The 18,895-nt window shown below is 42.0% G+C and overlaps 2 protein-coding genes across 2 annotated transcripts in view; one reads left to right on the forward strand and one right to left on the reverse strand.

Annotated features, from left to right (window-relative positions):
- LOC139743249 (glycerophosphodiester phosphodiesterase 1-like) overlaps positions 1 to 16,317 on the forward strand; it is a 51,105-nt gene extending 34,788 nt beyond the window's left edge. Inside the window, exons 4-6 of the mRNA XM_071653746.1 lie at positions 12,822 to 12,914; positions 14,562 to 14,776; positions 15,708 to 16,317. Of these exons, the coding sequence (XP_071509847.1) occupies positions 12,822 to 12,914; positions 14,562 to 14,776; positions 15,708 to 15,831 (432 nt within the window). The 3' untranslated portion in view covers positions 15,832 to 16,317. The remainder of the gene's footprint in view (positions 1 to 12,821; positions 12,915 to 14,561; positions 14,777 to 15,707) is intronic.
- LOC139743222 (uncharacterized) lies at positions 5,371 to 9,353 on the reverse strand. Its single transcript, XM_071653717.1, has 2 exons — positions 8,424 to 9,353; positions 5,371 to 5,510 (listed from the first exon to the last, which is right to left on the reverse strand). Exons 1-2 carry the CDS (start codon positions 9,346 to 9,348, stop codon positions 5,371 to 5,373), a joined length of 1,065 nt encoding a protein of 354 aa, XP_071509818.1. The 5' UTR covers positions 9,349 to 9,353.
- Positions 16,318 to 18,895: the final 2,578 nt, after the last annotated feature.

Consider the following 18,895-nt stretch of genomic DNA (forward strand, 5'->3'; position numbering starts at 1 on the left):
TTAAAAGAAAATTACAAAATGTATCATGATGCTACGCGGTGTCCTTTTTTGTTACATTTGGTGGACACCGCGTAGCATAGTGACATTTTTTGTAATTTTCTTGTAAAAGTAAGACTGTGGAAAGGAGAGTAAAGATATTTAGCTATCTGACTAATCGAGTGTTAAATGCATATTATATCAAATTTTGGTGAAGCTAATTGCATTAATTTGTCTTTTAGGACCAGATTTTAACTATCACGATGCTACATGGACATGTCACGATGCTACAGGACACCATTACATTTTTTTTTAAATAACTTCATCAAAATTTAGTCTGAATGGCACAAAATTTCTAGGAAAACGTATGGTCTCAATACAAATGTAAAGCCTATAAACAATATATGTATAGCATAATTAGTATTGAGTTATGCTAAAATGCAACACTTTGTGCCCCAACTTCATGGAATTACCCATGAATACCTTGATAATTGAGTTGATTATGTCATTACCCTTGAAAGGGAAACAGATCTCTTCAGTAACAAGAGACCCACGGGTCTAGCGCTCACCTGAGTATCGCAAGTTCACTTTTCACGCAGTCACTAAATCTAAATTATTCACAGCTCTACCAAAATTTGACCAGGCATTCTTATAGAAGATGAAAATGTACAATAAGGGCCCAAATTTTTAAAGATTCCTTAATTTTGAGGGGATTGGGGGGGCCCCTGGGGCCCTCTGGGTGGGGCATGGTGCCCATGTTGATAAATTGAGATCCTAGCCCCCTAGGGATACTACCTGCCAAGTTTGATAAAAATCCATCATGAGGTTTTCAGGAAGAAGATGAAAATGTACAATTTAGGCCCCCATTTGCCCCCCCCCCCCATCACTCCCCCTGCCACCAAGAGGGGCACCCCTGGATCTGCTACGTATGAACAAACTTGATACTACGGTCATAAATAGCATTAACCTAGCTCTATCACTCCTGATTCTAAAGAAGATTTTTAAAGATTCCTTCATTTTGGGAGGTTTGGGCCCCTTGGGGCCCTCCAGGTGGGATACGGTGCCCATTTGAACAGATTGATATCCTATGCCCTTAAGGATACTACCTGCCAAGTTTGGTGAAAATCGGTCATAGGGTTCTCAAGAAGAAGATGAAAATGTACAATTTAGGAACCATTAGGACCCCTCCCCACCCCTCTCCCCTGGGTCCCAAGGGGGGCACCCCTGATTCTGCCATGAACAAACTTGAAACCACAGTCATCAATGTACTAGCTCATAGTATTAACTTAGCTCTATCACTTCTGGTTCTGGAGAAGAAGATTTTTAAAGATTCCTTCATTTTGGGGGTTTGGGCCCCCACGGGGCCCCCTGGGTTGGGCATGGTGCCCATTTTTAGCTCACCTGAGCCAAAGGCTCAAGTGAGCTATTGCGATCGCCCTTCGTCCGGCGTCCGTCGTGCGTCGTGCGTCGTGCGTCGTCCGTCGTCCGTCGTCCGTCGTCCGTCGTCCGTCGTCCGTCGTGCGTCGTGCGTAAACTTTTTACATTTTCATCTTCTTCTTGAAAACCCCAAGACCGATTTTCATCAAACTTGGCAGGTAGCATCCCTAGGGGGTTAGGAACTCAATTTGTTAAAATGGGCACCATGACCCACCCAGGGGGCCCCCAGGGGGGCCCAAACCCCCCAAATGAAGGAATCTTTAAAAATCTTCTTCTCTAGAACCAGAAGTGATAGAGCTAAGTTAATACTATGAGTTAGTTCATTGATGACTGTAGTTTCAAGTTTGTTCATGGCAGAATCAGGGATGCCCCCCTTGGGACCCAGGGGAGGGGGGGTGGGGAGGGGTTCTAATGGGGCCTAAATTGTACATTTTCATCTTCTTCTTGAGAACCCCATGACCCATTTTCACCAAACTTGGCAGGTAGCATCCCTAGGGGGTTAGGAACTCAATTTGTTAAAATGGGCACCATGCCCCACCCAGGGGGCCCCCAGGGGACCCCCAGGGGGCCCAAATCCCCCCAAATTAAGGAATCTTTAAAAATCTTCTTCTCTAGAACCAGAAGTGATGGAGCTAAGTTAATACTATGAGTTAGTACATTGATGACTGCAGTTTCAAGTTTGTTCATGGCAGAATCAGGGGTGCCCCCCTTGGGACCCAGGGGAGGGAGGTGAGGAGGGGTCCTAATGGGGCCTAAATTGTACATTTTTATCTTCTTTTTTAGAACCTCATGACCCATTTTCACCAAACTTGGCAGGTAGCATCCCTAAGGGGTTAGGATCTCAATTTGTTAAAATGGGCACCATGTCCCACCCAGGGGGCCCCCAGGGGGGCCCAAACCCCCCAAATGAAGGAATCGTTAAAAATTTTCTCTAGAATCAGAAGTTATACAGCTAAGATAATGCTATGAGTGAGTACATGAATGACTGTAGTTTCGAGTTTGTTCATAGGAGATCCAGGGGTGCCCCTCTTGGGGGCAGGGGTGGGGGGGGGGGGGTGGGGGTGGGGGGTTGGTTAGTAAGGTCCAAATGGGGGCCTGAATCGTACATTGTCATCTTCTTCCTGAAAACCTCATGATAGATTTTCGTCAAACTTGGCAGGTAGCATCCTTAGGGGGTCAGGATCTCAATTTATCAAAATGGGCACCATGCCCCACCCAGAGGGCCCCAGGGGGCCCCCAATCCCCCAAATTAAGGAATCTTTAAAAATTTGGGCCCTTATTGTACATTTTCATCTTCTACTTCAGAATGCCTGGTCAAATTTTGGTAGAGCTGTGAATAATTTAGATTAGTGACTGCGTGAAAGGTGAACTTGCGATACTCAGGTGAGCGCTAGACCCGCGGGTCTCTTCTTTCAAATTAAGTTCCTAACCCCATAGGGATGCTACCTGCCAAGTTTGGTGAAAATCGGCCTTTAGGTTCTCAAGAAAAAGATGAAAATGTACAATTTAGGCCTCATTAGGACCCCTCCCCCTCCCCTGGGTCCCAAGGGGGGCACCCCTGATTTCGCCATGAACAAACTTGAAACTACAGTCATCAATGTACTAGCTTATAGTATTAACTTTATAGCTCTATCACTTCTGGTTCTAGAGAAGAAGATTTTTAAAGATTCCTTCATTTTGGGGGGTTTGGGCCCCCCTGGCGGCCCCCTGGGTGGGGCTTGGTGCCCATTTTTTCAAATTAAGTTCCTAACCCCATAGGGATGCTACCTGCCAAGTTTTGTGAAAATCGGTTATGGGGTTTTTGAGAAGAAGATGAAAATGTAAAAAGTTTACGCACGACGGACGACGGACGACGCACGACGCACGACGCACGCCGGACGAAGGGCGATCGCAATAGCTCACTTGAGCCTTTGGCTCAGGTGAGCTAATAACAAATAAAAATAAATGAATAAATAAAAATTAATAGTACTAACTCCTTTTACGAAGATTATGTAAGGTTAGCAAGTTTAAGGTATTAGACTTCACACATATCTCATTGATTATTCTCCAAGTCGCAATCCCCTGATGGAGCAGATACAATTTTTATCCAGAGCTATTGATTCTTAAGTCTTAATTCATCAGAGATTCGTCTCGGGAATACGTGGGGTAACATTCGAGAGTAACATCTCAGTTTTGTCCTTCCCGAGGTTGGAAGGACGAAATGTGGACAATTTCAACTCTGAACATCTATTTATAAATGCTCCATATGCTTATCTTGAACATATGAATCATTTGTCAGGTACATGAAGTAACTCACACACTTTGACAGCTGGACAGGAGATAGAGTAGTAGGTGTAAAGAACAGCACTCATCCAGAAGAATGTGTTAGGTAATTTGTGAAACATTGCATTCTGGTCTATCCCTGTTTTGAAAATGCTTGTGAAACTTACGCTTAGGCTTTCAATATACCATTGTGTTTGATGCCAACTTCAGACAGACAAGATTTGGCAGATATCATGATAATTTACAAATAAACCACTATGCTAAAGGGCAATTCCTGCAACTGTATCAAAAGACCTATCTTCACACATTCTGTGGCAATGAAAACTTTGTAAGTAATTCACTCACAGCAAAATAATAATGAATTAGTTTAGATTAAGAAGTGTTTGAATATATTCAATCTTTAAAAAAAAGTGTATTGTCAGATTTTGATCTGTTTGAACAATGACAGTTTGAAAAGCTACACCATCTAAATATCATCTTTCACTTGTTTTCAGGGGACTTATTCAGGGGTGTGCATTAGATTTAACACACCAAACCAGCTGAAAAGTCTGCTCTGTTCAGTTGGTTTTTCCCAGTCTGTGACAGTTTCATGACATTGATATTATATGGAGTGAAAAGTTCATTACAAGAGGAAATAGTCATGGTGCCAAAGGGCAAACACGAGATTGTGACAAAATGAGTCAAGCGTAGAGATTGTAGAGTGACGCCCTTTATGACAGGGTTTGATGTATGACAGAAATTGTGGTGATCGGGAAGAAAATGTATTTTGAAAAATCAGTGACAGAAAAGGGGGCTACTATACCTGTCTCAAGAAATGTTTCAGGAACAAATTGGCTCTCTTCTATGAAAGCACCAATTGCAAGAACCAGACAAGAGAGTTTTTTAGATCAATTTCACACACACAAATATATTCTTTCTCTAAACTCCAAAGAAAACAATAGTCAGCAGAAATGTTCTGTAACATCTACAAACCAATAAAGATAATGAGATTGTTACAAGGCTTGAAACTGTATGAGAAGGTGTTTCAAACCCTCCATGGTTTGTACAGCTGTATATCTGTGTTTTAAAATTGCACTAGCATCTCACACTTGCTGTGCTGAATTATTATTTCCAGTCAAATGCAACTTCTGTTGCACACTGTATGATTAAAAATCACTCTGATTTCACATTGTACATGTAGTATCTGCAACAAAATACCTTGTCACAATATATCTCATCTGAGCTTTGTTGTGTAACTTTCAAGAAATGGATCTTTTTTCATAATGATGTAGAAAAAGGCTACACTGTACAAGTAAAGGAAAAATCTAAACAAAAGGATCACCTGCATATATCTGGCTAAACCTAACCACTTTGAAAGCTACAGATTTCATTATTTGGTTGAATTCCAGTCTCAAACTTAATCTATTCATCCATCTATCTTCTCATATGTCATTTTCACTATCATTATTTTTTCCCTTTTTTTCCTTCTTTTTTGTTGCAAATGGTAGCATTGTTTTCCCTTCATCAATTATCTTTGCACATGACTTGGGCGCTGTGGTTTACAAGGCACACATTATGCTCTAAAATCCTTTCAGATCGTGTCCTTATTTGGGAACCAAAAGGGCATTAACTCTTTATATTTTCATTCATATTAATGCCGTATACTTCAGAGCAACTAAATCTTTCCACCCTAGCGTAATCTTATTCTGAAGGTGGTCAGTTTCCCTCACCTTTCTCGATATACGACTGGGGCACAAACTGGTCATCCTCTGCTGCCTCAAAGACTGGGGGTGGTGGCATGACGGCGCTGTCGTGGACATACGGGTTTTGATCCATCGGCGGTGGAGGAAGATCACCTGGTAGGAGAATGAATGATGAGGAAAACTTGCACAGACAACTGAAATCATGAAAGGCATCTCATATCTCACTAATAAACCTTTATACCTGCTGCCCCTGAAACAGAGTGCAAGTAAATTATTTTCTTCTTTGTCGTTGGGGTGGAGGGGGGGGGGAGGAGGCAAATTAGCAAGTTTTCATATTTGAGCAAGATTATTGAAGGCACTAGCAGTTTTGAAGGTTCATTACAAATGAGCTTAAAGCAAAATATTTGGGTGAAGGCAATTGTTAACCCACAGTCACTTTGATCATCCTAATTTGTAATTGTGACCTGTCCAAGACTGCACCAAATACTTTGGGTGTTTGGGTTTCAGTTTTCTTTTCTTTCTTGCAACAGATCCATGAAAAGTTATAATTTGGTAAAAGTTATTGTAGCTGTAGAAAATAGATAAGAAGGTGAGCTTGTCAGATATTTGTAAATTGTTATGAAAACCTGTCATAGAAATGAGAGAAGCAATATCCTGCATCTTATCCATACTGAGAGTGTTCAATATCACAGGCACCACATTAATGTAGTACTGAGTAAATATTTCTACATAGATAAAATATCTACGCTAACGGGGTTATCTTCCACATGCAAAACCGTGCTCCTTGTTACACTTACTGTATTAAGAATGAGTCAACAAACTAACAAAAAATCAATGACAACAAATTTGAGGGCATCCTACACATACACGAATAAGAGATACACTGTGTACAATACATAGAAAACACTTCATGGAGAAACCAGTTTACCAAACTAACTATTTAAACAAACAAGGAGGTAATAAGCACTGAAATAACAGCCCAAATTAACAACTTTTGAGGGTGGAGGAGCTTGATTATTCATGTGAAAGTTGGGGTCCCTCTTGATTACAAAGACCATTACCGCACATACAACTGTAAATGTTAAAATGACAAAAGTGCTTCGTTTCCACCCCTACCCCCCCCCCCCCCCCTTACCTCCCCCAAGGGAGGAGGTTATGGTTTCATTACCGTTGGTTTGTTTGTTTGTTTGTTTGTTAGTTTATTTGTCCTTGTACAAAATAACTCAAAAAGTAGTAAACGGATTTGAATGAAACTTACAGGAAAAATTGAGAATGACACAAGTAATAAACAATTAAATTTTGGTAGTGATCTGAGAATTTGGGGGAAATTTACGAAGGATTTTTGATACTTGACAGGTAGGGTCAATGAACTTTGGAGTTCAAGCTGCATATTTTTGAGGTTTTCAAATGTGCACTAAAGTGCATGCTCCAGTTTCTGCAGCTTGGCGAGGTGCGTCGCTCAGCTGAGGGTTTATGACGTAACAAAGGCTTCTATATTGGGAAATCGGGCGATTTTCAGCATGTATACATGCACCTATGGGTGTGGAAATCATCGATCTCTATGGAAGAGCTCAAAGAGCTTTTCCCCACTTGTGGAGAGGAGGAAAATCTCTTTGGGAAGAGCAAGATCATCGGTGGAAAGTAGTGTAAAACATGATATATTCGCGACATGAATTTTTTGCGAATTGGAGCCGACAGCCTTTTTCGTGGCATGAAATTTTCGTGAAGTGCCACTGGCGTTCAATGCATATAGTGTAAACAAGGACTTTCGCGTGCATTTTAATTTCGTGAATCTTGGCCCTCGCGAAATTCGCGAAATTAAAGTGCACGCGAAAATTCCTCGTTTTACAGTAGTTGCTTGGCAGAGGTCTGTGCTCTAAGAGTGCTTTTGTAGTTGCGTTTGTAACATTTAATTACCAAAACAATACCACATTCCATTTTCACTGTATTAAACTAGAATTATCACTGAAGGTGATTAATACCCCCACCCCTAGTGTCGCTTTATAGTATGTGATGTCATGAGGGCAATGACGTTAATACCAAGTTTGTGCACTTGTCGAATTGGAAACAGAATAATTTCAGTTTACTGTACAATTACAGAGCTGACACTGAGTTCCACAAGGTTTGGGTAAAAAGTGTGGTTACCATGGCAATGCATTGTCTGATACAAACACAAGGGACATTTTGCATATCTACACTGAAAGACCATCATACACACCAAATTTCACCTTCATAGATTAAATGGTTCAATTTGATACAAAAATGAGTGGTTACCATGGCAACACATTTTTCTTATATGAACACATTGGTGTCTTGCATAACTACACCTCCCGATCATCATACATACTAAATTTGACCTTAATTGCTTGAATGATGTGGAAGTTATTCAATCCACAAGGTTTTGGTAAAATTATGGTTACCATAGCATCGCTTTTGTCCGACAAATACAAAAATTATGTGTTCCACATCTATGCCTCAAGGCCATAATGCCTACCAAATTTGATTTCAATTGCTTCAAAACTGTGGAAGTTGTTCACTCCACAAGATTTCGAAGAAAACATGCGGTTACCATGGCAACGCTTTGTCAAGTACAAACACAAAGAGTGTCTTGCATAACTACACCTATAGATCATCATAGAAACCAATTTTGAAATTGAATGCTTAAATACTATGGAAGTTATTCAATCCACAAGGTTTTGGTAAAATTATGGTTACCATGGCAACGCATTGTCCGACAAACACAAAAAACACGTCTTGCACATCTATACCTCAATATTATCATTTACCCTAAGTTTCATTTAAATTGCTTCAAGACTGTAGGAGGCGTTCGCAACGCAAGATTTTGCAACAGACCGACCGCCCGACCGCCCGCCCGACCAACATCACGGTGATTCCTATATACCCCCTTCACACTACATGTGGCGGGGGTATAATGATAAATTTCCTATGGATACATTATGATGCATACAACTGCATACAATGAAAACTGCGGATCTTTATATTCAAGTCTTTTTGTATTAAAGCTACATCATAATGGCCAGAGTTAGATTGAAGTCTGATACATACCTCCTATGTCTGCAGGTGGAGGGGGGAGGCCAATCTCACCATAAGGGTTAATTGAGTTACGCTGCTGGTCCATGCCACTTGCTGGGCCATGGCTAATAGCTTGGCTCAGCTGAGAAGCAAAGTCCATTGGTGGCTGAGGCTGCTCTGGCTGAGAGGGGGGAGGAGGAGGTGCTGGTGCAGGTGCAGGTGGGATCATACTTCCCATGGGGGGTGCTGGGGGTGCAGGGGGGCCCATGTGTGGAGGTTGCGGCTCCATGCCGGGGGGTGGTGGTGGAGGTGCACCAGGTGCCATGCCCGGTGCCATGCCCAGGTCCATGCCTGGTGCCATTCCTGGTGCCATGCCTGGTGGCATGTGGCCTGGTGGCATGTTGCCCATAGGCATGTTTGGAGGTGGCGGTGGTGCCCCAGGCATCCCTGGTCCGGGAGGAGCCGGAGGTGCCGCGGGCCCTGGTGCTGCCTGCATGTAGGCTGGAAGAGGCTGCCTGTCCCTAGTTGGTGCTCCCTGGGCAGGGTCACGAGGACCAACTCTACCAATGGACATATACTGTGGAGGCACCATGGGTGCCACTGGTGGGTGGTTGGGAATCTTGCGCCGTGTGCTGGAGTACTGTGATTCTGGCACAGTTCCCGGCTGGTAAATCGGAAGTGCCTCATATGCCCCACCGCTGTTAGATGTGGAGGTGCTCACTTGTGAGTCAGTGCGAGATCTACCTGAACCTGTGGATGGAGAGCTGAGTTTAAGACCATGGCCAATGTCATCCAGGACACTGTAGTCAATGGGGGTGGACTTGTACTTCATTTGCTTCTCTGGGTTGGCTGGCGTGATGACCTTGTGTGTGCGAGGACAGTTCTTGTTGGTGGTTAACACGCCTATTTCCCTTCGGGCAACTTTTTCCTTGTGGATGGCTACGTTCTGCAATGGCATTACATTTGGAAAGAGGGAGAGAGAGAAGGAAGAAGAGGAAGACAGAGGGGAAGACAAAACAAGAAAAAAAGAATCTGTTGATAACCACACTCACGAAACATAACATGCTAAAGTTTATACGGATTAATACATTGCCCCTGAGAAATACTGTAAGTCTATGTTGCTATAAATACAGACTGAAGTCATTCATCAATTACTGCCCTGTTTTGTTTAGAATTTACCATGATATGAAAGTATAATTTGTTGTGTTTTAATGTCAGTACAATCAGATGTTAAAAAAAAAAAAAACCTGTCAGAACATATACTGTCTCTTCTGCTACTTTATCCATTCTACTGATTTACACCTGCAAATTATAAACAACAGGGGAATAAAATGACTGCATACTTAATGGCAACATCCACACAGATAAAAAAAAAGATCTTCATACGAGGACCTTTAAAATAAAAAGAAGGAAAAAATGCTTCCTTGAGCATAGCACAATTTCAGGTAAGCCAAGAAAGAGAGCGAGAGAGAAAAAAAAGTGTACCTACAGCGGGGCTGGACACTTTAACTGTTTCTTTGGTGACCTGTTTGGGCCACTAAGATCTTTAAATCTGAAATCTTGGTGGCCCTAAAAAGAAGTGTAGTGGCCCAGAATAAACGGAAACATAACAATCCATTTTGGATCTTAGGTGCTCGAATGGGCCACCATCAATTTTTTTGTGGCCCTGGGCCACCATTCATATCAAGCCCTGCTTAAAGGCACATGGTCCCAGTGGTTTAGTCGAATGCGTACGCAGGCGCACGGCGCAAGTTTCCTATAGAGACCTATGCTATCGACTCCTCTTTAGCACTTACGCTTTGACCCATTTCCCAGAGTCCGAAGAAGTCCGATCCACTGTAGTCAGTGGTCCGATCACAGTTCGGCTCATGATTCGGCTGAGGGGGATGACAGCTTTGGCAAACTTCTTTTGTGATGTCATACTAAGAAGCACGGATATGCACGCACCCTGGCATTACTACAGACTGCATGATGCGCAGAGAAGACAATGAAGGCAATGTTACCTAGCAACACCTACATGTTTTACTCTTGATGACAGCTCAACTTCGGCAATCTTCGTATCAATGTTAACGGTGATCGGCACTATCATTCAACAGCGCCTTCTACACTACCGGGACTACTGTATGCGCCTTTATAAGTACTGTATACGTCATATATTTTGCGAGTCTAAATTTTTGCGAATAGGGACTTCATGACAATTTCGCGATTGTGGAGTCCTGTACTGAACGGAGAATTTATATGTGTATGTCACATTCATATCGGCATTAGAGTCAATATTTTCGCGTGTTTTTAATTTCGCGAATAGCAGCTGACTCGCGAAATTCACGAAAATACAAGAGACCCGCGGGTCTAGCGCTCACCTGAGTATCGCAAGTTCACCTTTCACGCAGTCACTAATCTAAATTATTCACAGCTCTACCAAAATTTGACGAGGCATTCTCAAGTGGAAGATGAAAATGTACAATAAGGGCCCAATTTTTTCAAGATTCCTTAATTTGGGGGAATTGGGGCCCCCTGGGGCCCTCTGGGTGGGGCATGGTGCCCAGTTTGATAAATTGAGATCCTGACCACCTAGGGATGCTACCTGCCAAGTTTGACAAAAATCCATCATGAGGTTTTCAGGAAGAAGATGAAAATGTACAATTCAGGCCCCTATTTGGACCCTTCCAACCACCCCCCCCCCCCTACCCCCAAGAGGGGCACCCCTGGATCTCCTATGAACAAACTTGAAACTACAGTCATTAATGTACTCACTCATAGTATTATCTCAGCTCTATAACTTCTGATTCTAGAGAAGATTTTTAAAGATTCCTTCATTTGGGGGGTTTGGGCCCCCTGGGGGCCCCCTGGGCGGGGCATGGTGCCCATTTTAACAAATTGAGATCCTAACCCCCTAGGGATGCTACCTGCCAAGTTTGGTGAAAATGGGTCATGGGGTTCTCAAGAAGAAGATAAAAATGTACAATTTAGGCCCCATTAGGACCCCTCCTCACCCCCCCCCCCCCCCCCCCCCGGGTCCCAAGGGGGGCACCCCTGATTCTGCCATGAACAAACTTGAAACTACAGTCATCAATGTGCTAACTCATAGTATTAACCTAGCTCTATCACTTCTGGTTCTAGAGAAGAAGATTTTTGCGGATTCCTTAATTTTGGGGGGTTTGGGCTCCCTGGGGGCCCCCTGGGTGGGTCATGGTGCCCATTTTAACAAATGGAGTTCCTAACTCCCTCGGGATGCTACCTGCCAAGTTTGGTGAAAATGGGTCATGGAGTTCTCAAGAAGAAGATGAAAATGTACAATTTAGGCCCCATTAGAACCCTTTCCCACCCCCCTCCCCTGGGTCCCAAGGGGGGCACCCCTGATTCTGCCATGAACAAACTTGAAACTACAGTCATCAATGTACTAACTCATAGTATTAACTTAGCTCTATCACTTCTGGTTCTAGAGAAGAAGATTTTTACAGATTCCTTAATTTTGGGGGGTTTGGGCCCCCCTGGGGGCCCCCTGGGTGGGGCATGGTGCCCATTTTAACAAATTGAGTTCCTAACCCCCTAGGGATGCTACCTGCCAAGTTTGATGAAAATCGGTCATGGGGTTTTTAAGAAGAAGATGAAAATGTAAAAAGTTTACGCACGACGCACGACGGACGACGGACGACGCACGACGCACGACGCACGACGCACGACGGACGCCGGACGAAGGGCGATCGCAATAGCTCACTTGAACCTTTGGCTCAGGTGAGCTAAAAATCAAAGAACTGGATATTGTGTCATGTAGCATATTAGGTATTGATGTACAGTCAAACCTGCCTTAGCGGTCACCTGTCTATAGCGGCCACCTGTCCATAGCGGCCACTGAAAAATCCCCCCGAGAGAAAAGCCATGTTAAAGACCCTGTGTATAGCGGCCACCTGTCTAACGCGGCCAGCGGCCACAAATTTTGTTTCCCGCGGTAGATTTTAACCTGTCTATAGCGGCCAAAGAGCTGGTAAGTCAGCGTGTTTTTCTCATTTGTGGCCGTGCCAGTCATTCATGGGCAACGATAAGTGATCGCCACCGCTGCGTTCATCACTTATTCAGTCATAATAATGCGCTAGTGTTAAGTTTTCTTCACGACTGTACAACATGCTACTGTACAACAATTTCATAAATACGGGCATTGTTCAATGCATGAAACACACGTGTGCATACGTACGCATGTAGCACTTCTAGATGTATACAACGATGATACATGTACACATGTACATGTACATGTACATGTATAGGCAATTCACACATATAGCTGGATAACCTGTCTATAGCGGCCACCTGTCTATAACGGCCACTTTTTTCGTTTCCCTTGGGTGGCCGCTATAGACAGGTTTGACTGTATTGTGTATTCTTGTATAATGATATAGTGTACTACTCAAGCATCTTTCTAATCATTTTTTACAGATGATCGATGAACTGGTGAGGCTGTATAAAAAGTACCCTGATCTCTATGACAACGCCATGGTGTGCTCCTTCTTCCCACCCACAGTCTACATGGTAAGGGATCTTCTCAGATTCTCTCACAATCACATAATACACATAGGATTCATACACTACACTACCCTGCTTGCATAGAAAGTACAAGATTATGAGATTATAAAGTTTACTAGAGTAATGTTAACAAACTTATACTTTGTCTTGACAATGAAACACAGCTTGAATTTTGTATTTGTACACAGTTTTTTAAATATCTATGTTGCAACCGGACTGAATACAATTTAAGAAACCTCTATTTCTTCTTTTCTAATCTCTTCAAGGTTTGGTCAATTCCATCTCTAAAATTGAGTGTCATATGTTCAGAAAAAGTATGTTGAATATGTATGCTGGACAAATGTAAGACATGTGTCACTCTAGTAAGAAACGTTTCAAGCCTTTCATTTCACAGTGTTTTATAATGCCACAGAAAAATATTGATAAAATGTATACAGTGTCACATAACTGCAAACTGCATAGTGTTCTCAAAGGCTGCATCTGTAGCTGCAGCTTGAGTCAAATTCCTTGTGTGCTGTGGTGAATGTTTAGCTCAGTTTTTATGCCATGAACATTTTATTGCTTTCCTTCAGTCATGCTGTCTTATCCAGTATCCAAACCAACAAATCGCTTAAACTTGTCGCTGTGTATTGTTACATGGAATACCTGAATACCTTCTACTGTTCCATGTTTAAAATGTGCATTTTGAAGCCCACAAGTTGACACTTTAAAACTGGTGTAACATTTCAGTACCTGGCAGCATTCAGTATTTTATCAGTATGCCGTCTTGTATTGTATTGTACGTGTATTGTATTGTACATGCTGAATATTTTGCGAGGTTCTTATTTTCGTGAATTTTGCGAGTCAAGTGCTAGTTGCAAATTTAAAAGCACACGAAAATATTAACTCTCATCCCAACATGAATTTGACGTGCACGCATACATTTCTCTGTTCAGTACTGTACTTCACAATCACAAATTTAACCACTCACGAAATTGTTGGGAAGTCCTGATTCATGAAAGATTAGACTTGCTATATGTATGTGGCTTATACAATACTTTGCATATGCTGCATAATAGTATCAAGTTTGGGGGCTTCAAATCACTACTTGACAGTGATTAATGAGTCAAAGGCACAATATGGAAATGGATTGGCCCATGCTGAGAATGGATGACAACAGTCACTGCTTGGCCGCTCTCACATGGGTAACATGTGAGGGCTGTCAAGGTGGTGACACAACATTTGCTCCTGCAACAATTGATCCAGTCTTATTTTGTCCAAGGACTTAGGGTTAAGGTTAGGGTTGTTATAGGGTTTTATGTTTAGTTTAATATGAGGATTAGGATTAGGGCTAGGTTTATGTTTGTGGGTAAAAATGTATGTTTGGCTTTAATAGCGTGCAGACATTTCATGGGAGCAGTTGTCGCAGGAGCACATGTCTTGGAACCGTCAAGGTAGAAGAAAAGTAGGGCACCCTGAGACGACATGGAGATGATCAATTGAGATTGGAAATGGGATTGACATCATGGAGCGCAGCCAAACCAATTGCCAAAGACAGAGAGAGAACCTTGCAGCCTTATGGGCCACACGGCCCAAAGAGGATGGATGAGGTGAGTTACATCACTGCCTGGCAACTCAGCGGTCACAAACACTCTCCTTCTTCTCGCCTCTCAGGTGCGACACCTGGACAGCTCCATCCTGACCGCCCTGACGACGGAGACCTTCTTCATCACTGACAAGGTCCAGAAGTGGCTGGGCGAAGCCGCCTCCTGGTGGAAGCTCCTCCCCTCTGCGCTGCTGGACCGTCTCCTTGTGTGGAGCATGTACAGCTGGCTCTGGTTCCTGTGCGGCAACTCCGCCATGCTGCTCCAGAAGGACACCATCTCCAGGTAGAGGGTGCCCTCTTAATGGATGCCTTTCTAGTTTCACTAGAGCGTGTTTCTTTCATATCACAGTCGTCACACGCTATGCACCCATCTGTACCACAATACAGCATGTTATGTCACTACAGCCACAGCTCATCTTTGCAGAAACCCCACTGTTCACTTTGTATGTCAATTAAGCGTAGTACCCAAGTAAGTGGTACCTGATCATGTAGAGACTGCTGTATTTTATTATCCTCTTTACAAAAACATAAAAACACCTTCCCCTTTATTATTGCCAATTAAGATGCTTGTGTCATACAGTTATCTTCCTGAAAGTTATTTTGAACTTCTCAGGTTTTGATATGTGAATGTTGACAGTCCTGCAAACGTCTTCTAATTTTGATATTTTTCCAGAAATTTGCATGCACTATACAGTCAACCTTAAGTTGAAGGTTTTGTTATATTCTCTTTTCTTTTAGTTCTGTTGATTTTAACCACATCATAAGTCGAGTTTTCTCTAAGTCGAGTTTTCTCTAAATTGAACCTATTTCTTTAGGACAAATAGATTTGACTTGGGCAAGGTAGACTGTATTTCCATTTAAATATTCAAATTTCTGGATAAGTAACTTTTAGACAACTTGCTTCCACAGGTCGTGGCAGTTCAGAAATATTCTTGATGAGGTCTGAATTTGGCAGAGATTTAAAAGCAAGGAGTCACACCAGTGTCAGAAGCTCAGGGGGCATTTCATGATGTCGGACAAACTTGCTCTGAGCCAATCAGATGCAAGGATTTCAGTAGCTTGTCAGAAAAATATCCGACCAAAACGCTTCATGAAATGCCCCTCAGATCAGACTTTTCAGTGGTCACATTCTGTCTCTCACAGTTTGATGGGCAGTACCAGTCTCCTCACTCAGCCTTTGTGTACGTGATTTCATTTGATTGACCGACACACAGGGAGGTTGTCCAGTTCTGGGAGGCGAGAGGCGTGAAGGTTGTACCCTGGACGGTCAACAGCAAGACGGAGAAGGAAATGTGCACCTTCCTCGGATGCCAGTTCATCACTGACAATGTCAAGTAGAGTGAAAGTCATGGAGGCCCGTTTCATCAAGCATGGTGTAACCATGGCAACCTTACACCACTCACTGCAGTCACCAGAGCAACAACTGGAATACTGACAGTTGATTGGTTGCTGCTATGCTGTCACAATTGTGACATCACTAATTGAGTGTTGCTGAGATTGGTGAGTGTTGTAGGAAACAGGCATAAGATCCAAGCAGCTTTGAGTACAGTGTACCATTCTATCTAATAAAAAAAGTTAAGATTTCCTCTATTTATTTTTAAAAGTGACATCTATTTTGTAGTTTTTGCTCTTTACACTTTTTTTAAAATTCTTATTGCCACCTTAGTTTAGATGTGCTATAATTATTCTCAGGTTGGGTCTTGATCGTCTGAAAAAAAATAATCGTAGTTACTACCAAGTGATTTTTATATGTCTTGTTACAGCAGTACCTCTGTACAATGCCTGAACCCTTCAGCACATAACCTGCCAAGGACCACCCTTATGTGTATGTGTGTACATGTGTGTGTGTGTGTGTGTGTGTGTGTGTGTGTGTGCGTGTGTGTGTGTGTTGTGTTTGTGTAAATGTGTATGTCTGTGCACGCATGTGTTGAAGGGAAGTGAGACTAGGTGAAGATGAGTACTGTAGTGTGTGTTTTTAGCCAAGTTTACATTATCCCTGTATCACCCTCCGATGTAGGCAATCCTCACAGATACACAATTGATTTGTGTAAACCTTCATGTAAAAATGATCTGAAATGTACAGTAGATATGTCTTCCTTCACTTTAGAAAAAGTTGACATTGCAAAAATGAAAATTCAAGGTGCTAAAGGGTGAACCAGAAGATCACGCAGACTGGTATTAATTTCAAGGGATCTATTTATATCTTTACTGTGTTTTTTTTTTAAAAAGTATAAACAGGAAGGTTCTGAGAGATGACTATAAACCTTGGGTCTTATTCAGTCAAAGTCCGTGGCACATGTATTTCTGTGATAGGGCTGGAACCCGAGACATGGCTTGTGTAGAAAGAAAGGAAAGTGTATGGCTTGCTGTTTGTGTGTAACTTTGCACAACACCAAATTGGCAAGACTTGTTGTTCTGTATTCTGTCAATTATATTCTTGAAGTATGAGTGGCATACTTTTTCGTGTAGCAGCATTGACTTCCCTGTACCATCTTTTTTGTGTGTTTGTTTGTTTACGTGGAGAGTTATTGTTGAATGCAAAATAAAAGGGTAGTGAAATGTATCATGCTGCATCAGAGTTGTAAATTCACCAAGAATGAATAAAAGTTGATTCTTGTTGAATGAAGGCCTACAGTGTTGTAAGCCTTTTTGCAATACCATAGTCAATGCGAAGATGACCGGACTCAATGTACTGTTTTACTGTTGAATGGCACTTTGAGTGGAAGTATCAGCATGCTGTGATCCTGCTATCTTGGCTGCTTGAAAGTCTTTTCATGCTGCAGTCAATTTCTAGCCAAACTCTTGTAGTGTAAGCAGAAATTCTGTCAGTGTTAACCCGTTGAGGATGAGTCCCGAGTATACTCGGGAAAACGTCTATGGGAAATGTGTGTTGTAGCAAAATCAAACCGTCCTCAACGGGTTAAGTATGCTGGGTCTGCCCCAGGAGGAAGATGGCTTGCTATTACAACCTGCACACAATGATATGAGTGTATCGCTGTGGTAGTTCGGATCCAGCCATTCAGAACCCAAAGTGGGAATTGTTAGCTTTGGATAAATAGTTACAATTGGCAATATTGCCTGTTTGGGTTGTGTGATACCAAATATAAAATGAAGTGCAAATAAGGTTTATCACTTCACAAAAGAAGAAAAAACTTTAAATTCATGGAGACAGGAGTTGAGGGAAGCAGCAATAGGCAAGGGACTACAGTTTGTATGTATGCTTGACCATGCTATGCTTCGAGGGATAGTAAGATAAAGAAGTTTGTGTTTTTTTTTATACCAACATGTGGACTATTCAATTGAAAGGGGGTAGAAATTTGAAAAAGGAGGGAGCTCAAGAGCTAGTGAATGTTGTCCATACATTCTCATTAGAAACAGCAACAAAAAGAGTAAAAGTATTTCGACAAATTCTTGAATTTATGGAATGGCGAGGGCATCCATTCATGAATTATTGACTGTTTAAAGATACCATACACAAATAATTTTTTTTTTTTTTTTAATGTGACATGAACTTTAGGGCAGGTTTGTAGAGTAACAAATGTTTGAAAGCAACATTGCTCAGCCTACAGTTGTGTAACTTGAAAACATGATAGAAAAATTGAGGAGTAAGTGGTAATGAGCTATATTTTAGTTTTTTTGTATTTCGACATTATGTACCAACTTCTCTTTCCACCTCCCTGCTTCAAGACACTGGAAATGGAGTTGAGAAGTAACTTAACAATGTACTGGTATGTCTGCTTCTATAGGGCGTTGTGCACTCTTCTTGAAGTTACGCGTTGAAATGTGAAATATTATCGCCCTCTTGCCCAATGAGTACAGAAAGTTCAAGCTGGTCTGAGGCAGAACAAGAGTACGTTGATTGCATTGAAAGATGATGTGTAGAGACATGCTGTCTTCAAGTTCCTTATAATGATGATTGTGTGTGTCTGTGATACCACCACACCTCACATTCTATGCATTTTAAAGATCCTGCAGTTATGGTTTGTACTGCATTAACTGTTCAAGATTATTGGAGTGCGGATACATCTTGACGGTTGTTTAACAATGATTTTGTAGACAGACGTTCATTTCTTTATCTTCTGTTTTTTATGGTATTTTCAGTCTTTTTGCTTCGGTGTAAAGCGCCTTGAGCATGTTTTAAAGCAGAATGGAAAATGGGACTATAAAAATTGTAGATGTTATCATAATCATAATTATCCAAACACACTAGGTATATGAGCCTTTAAAGGGAACTGCCGGGAAAAGGAATCTGTTTTGCTACAAGACTGATAACACCACTCATGAACATGTATCTCAACTCTATTTGTCTGAAACACTTCCGTCAACTCCACACAAGGACAACATTTGTGTAGTCTTTTGTCGGATTCATACTGTGTAACGATACATTACTGGATGCAATGTA

The sequence above is a fragment of the Diadema antillarum genome, unplaced genomic scaffold (genome assembly GCF_040938485.1).
Source record: "Diadema antillarum isolate AM-2024a unplaced genomic scaffold, OU_Dant_1.0 seq00001060_RagTag, whole genome shotgun sequence".
NCBI lineage: Eukaryota > Metazoa > Echinodermata > Echinoidea > Diadematoida > Diadematidae > Diadema > Diadema antillarum.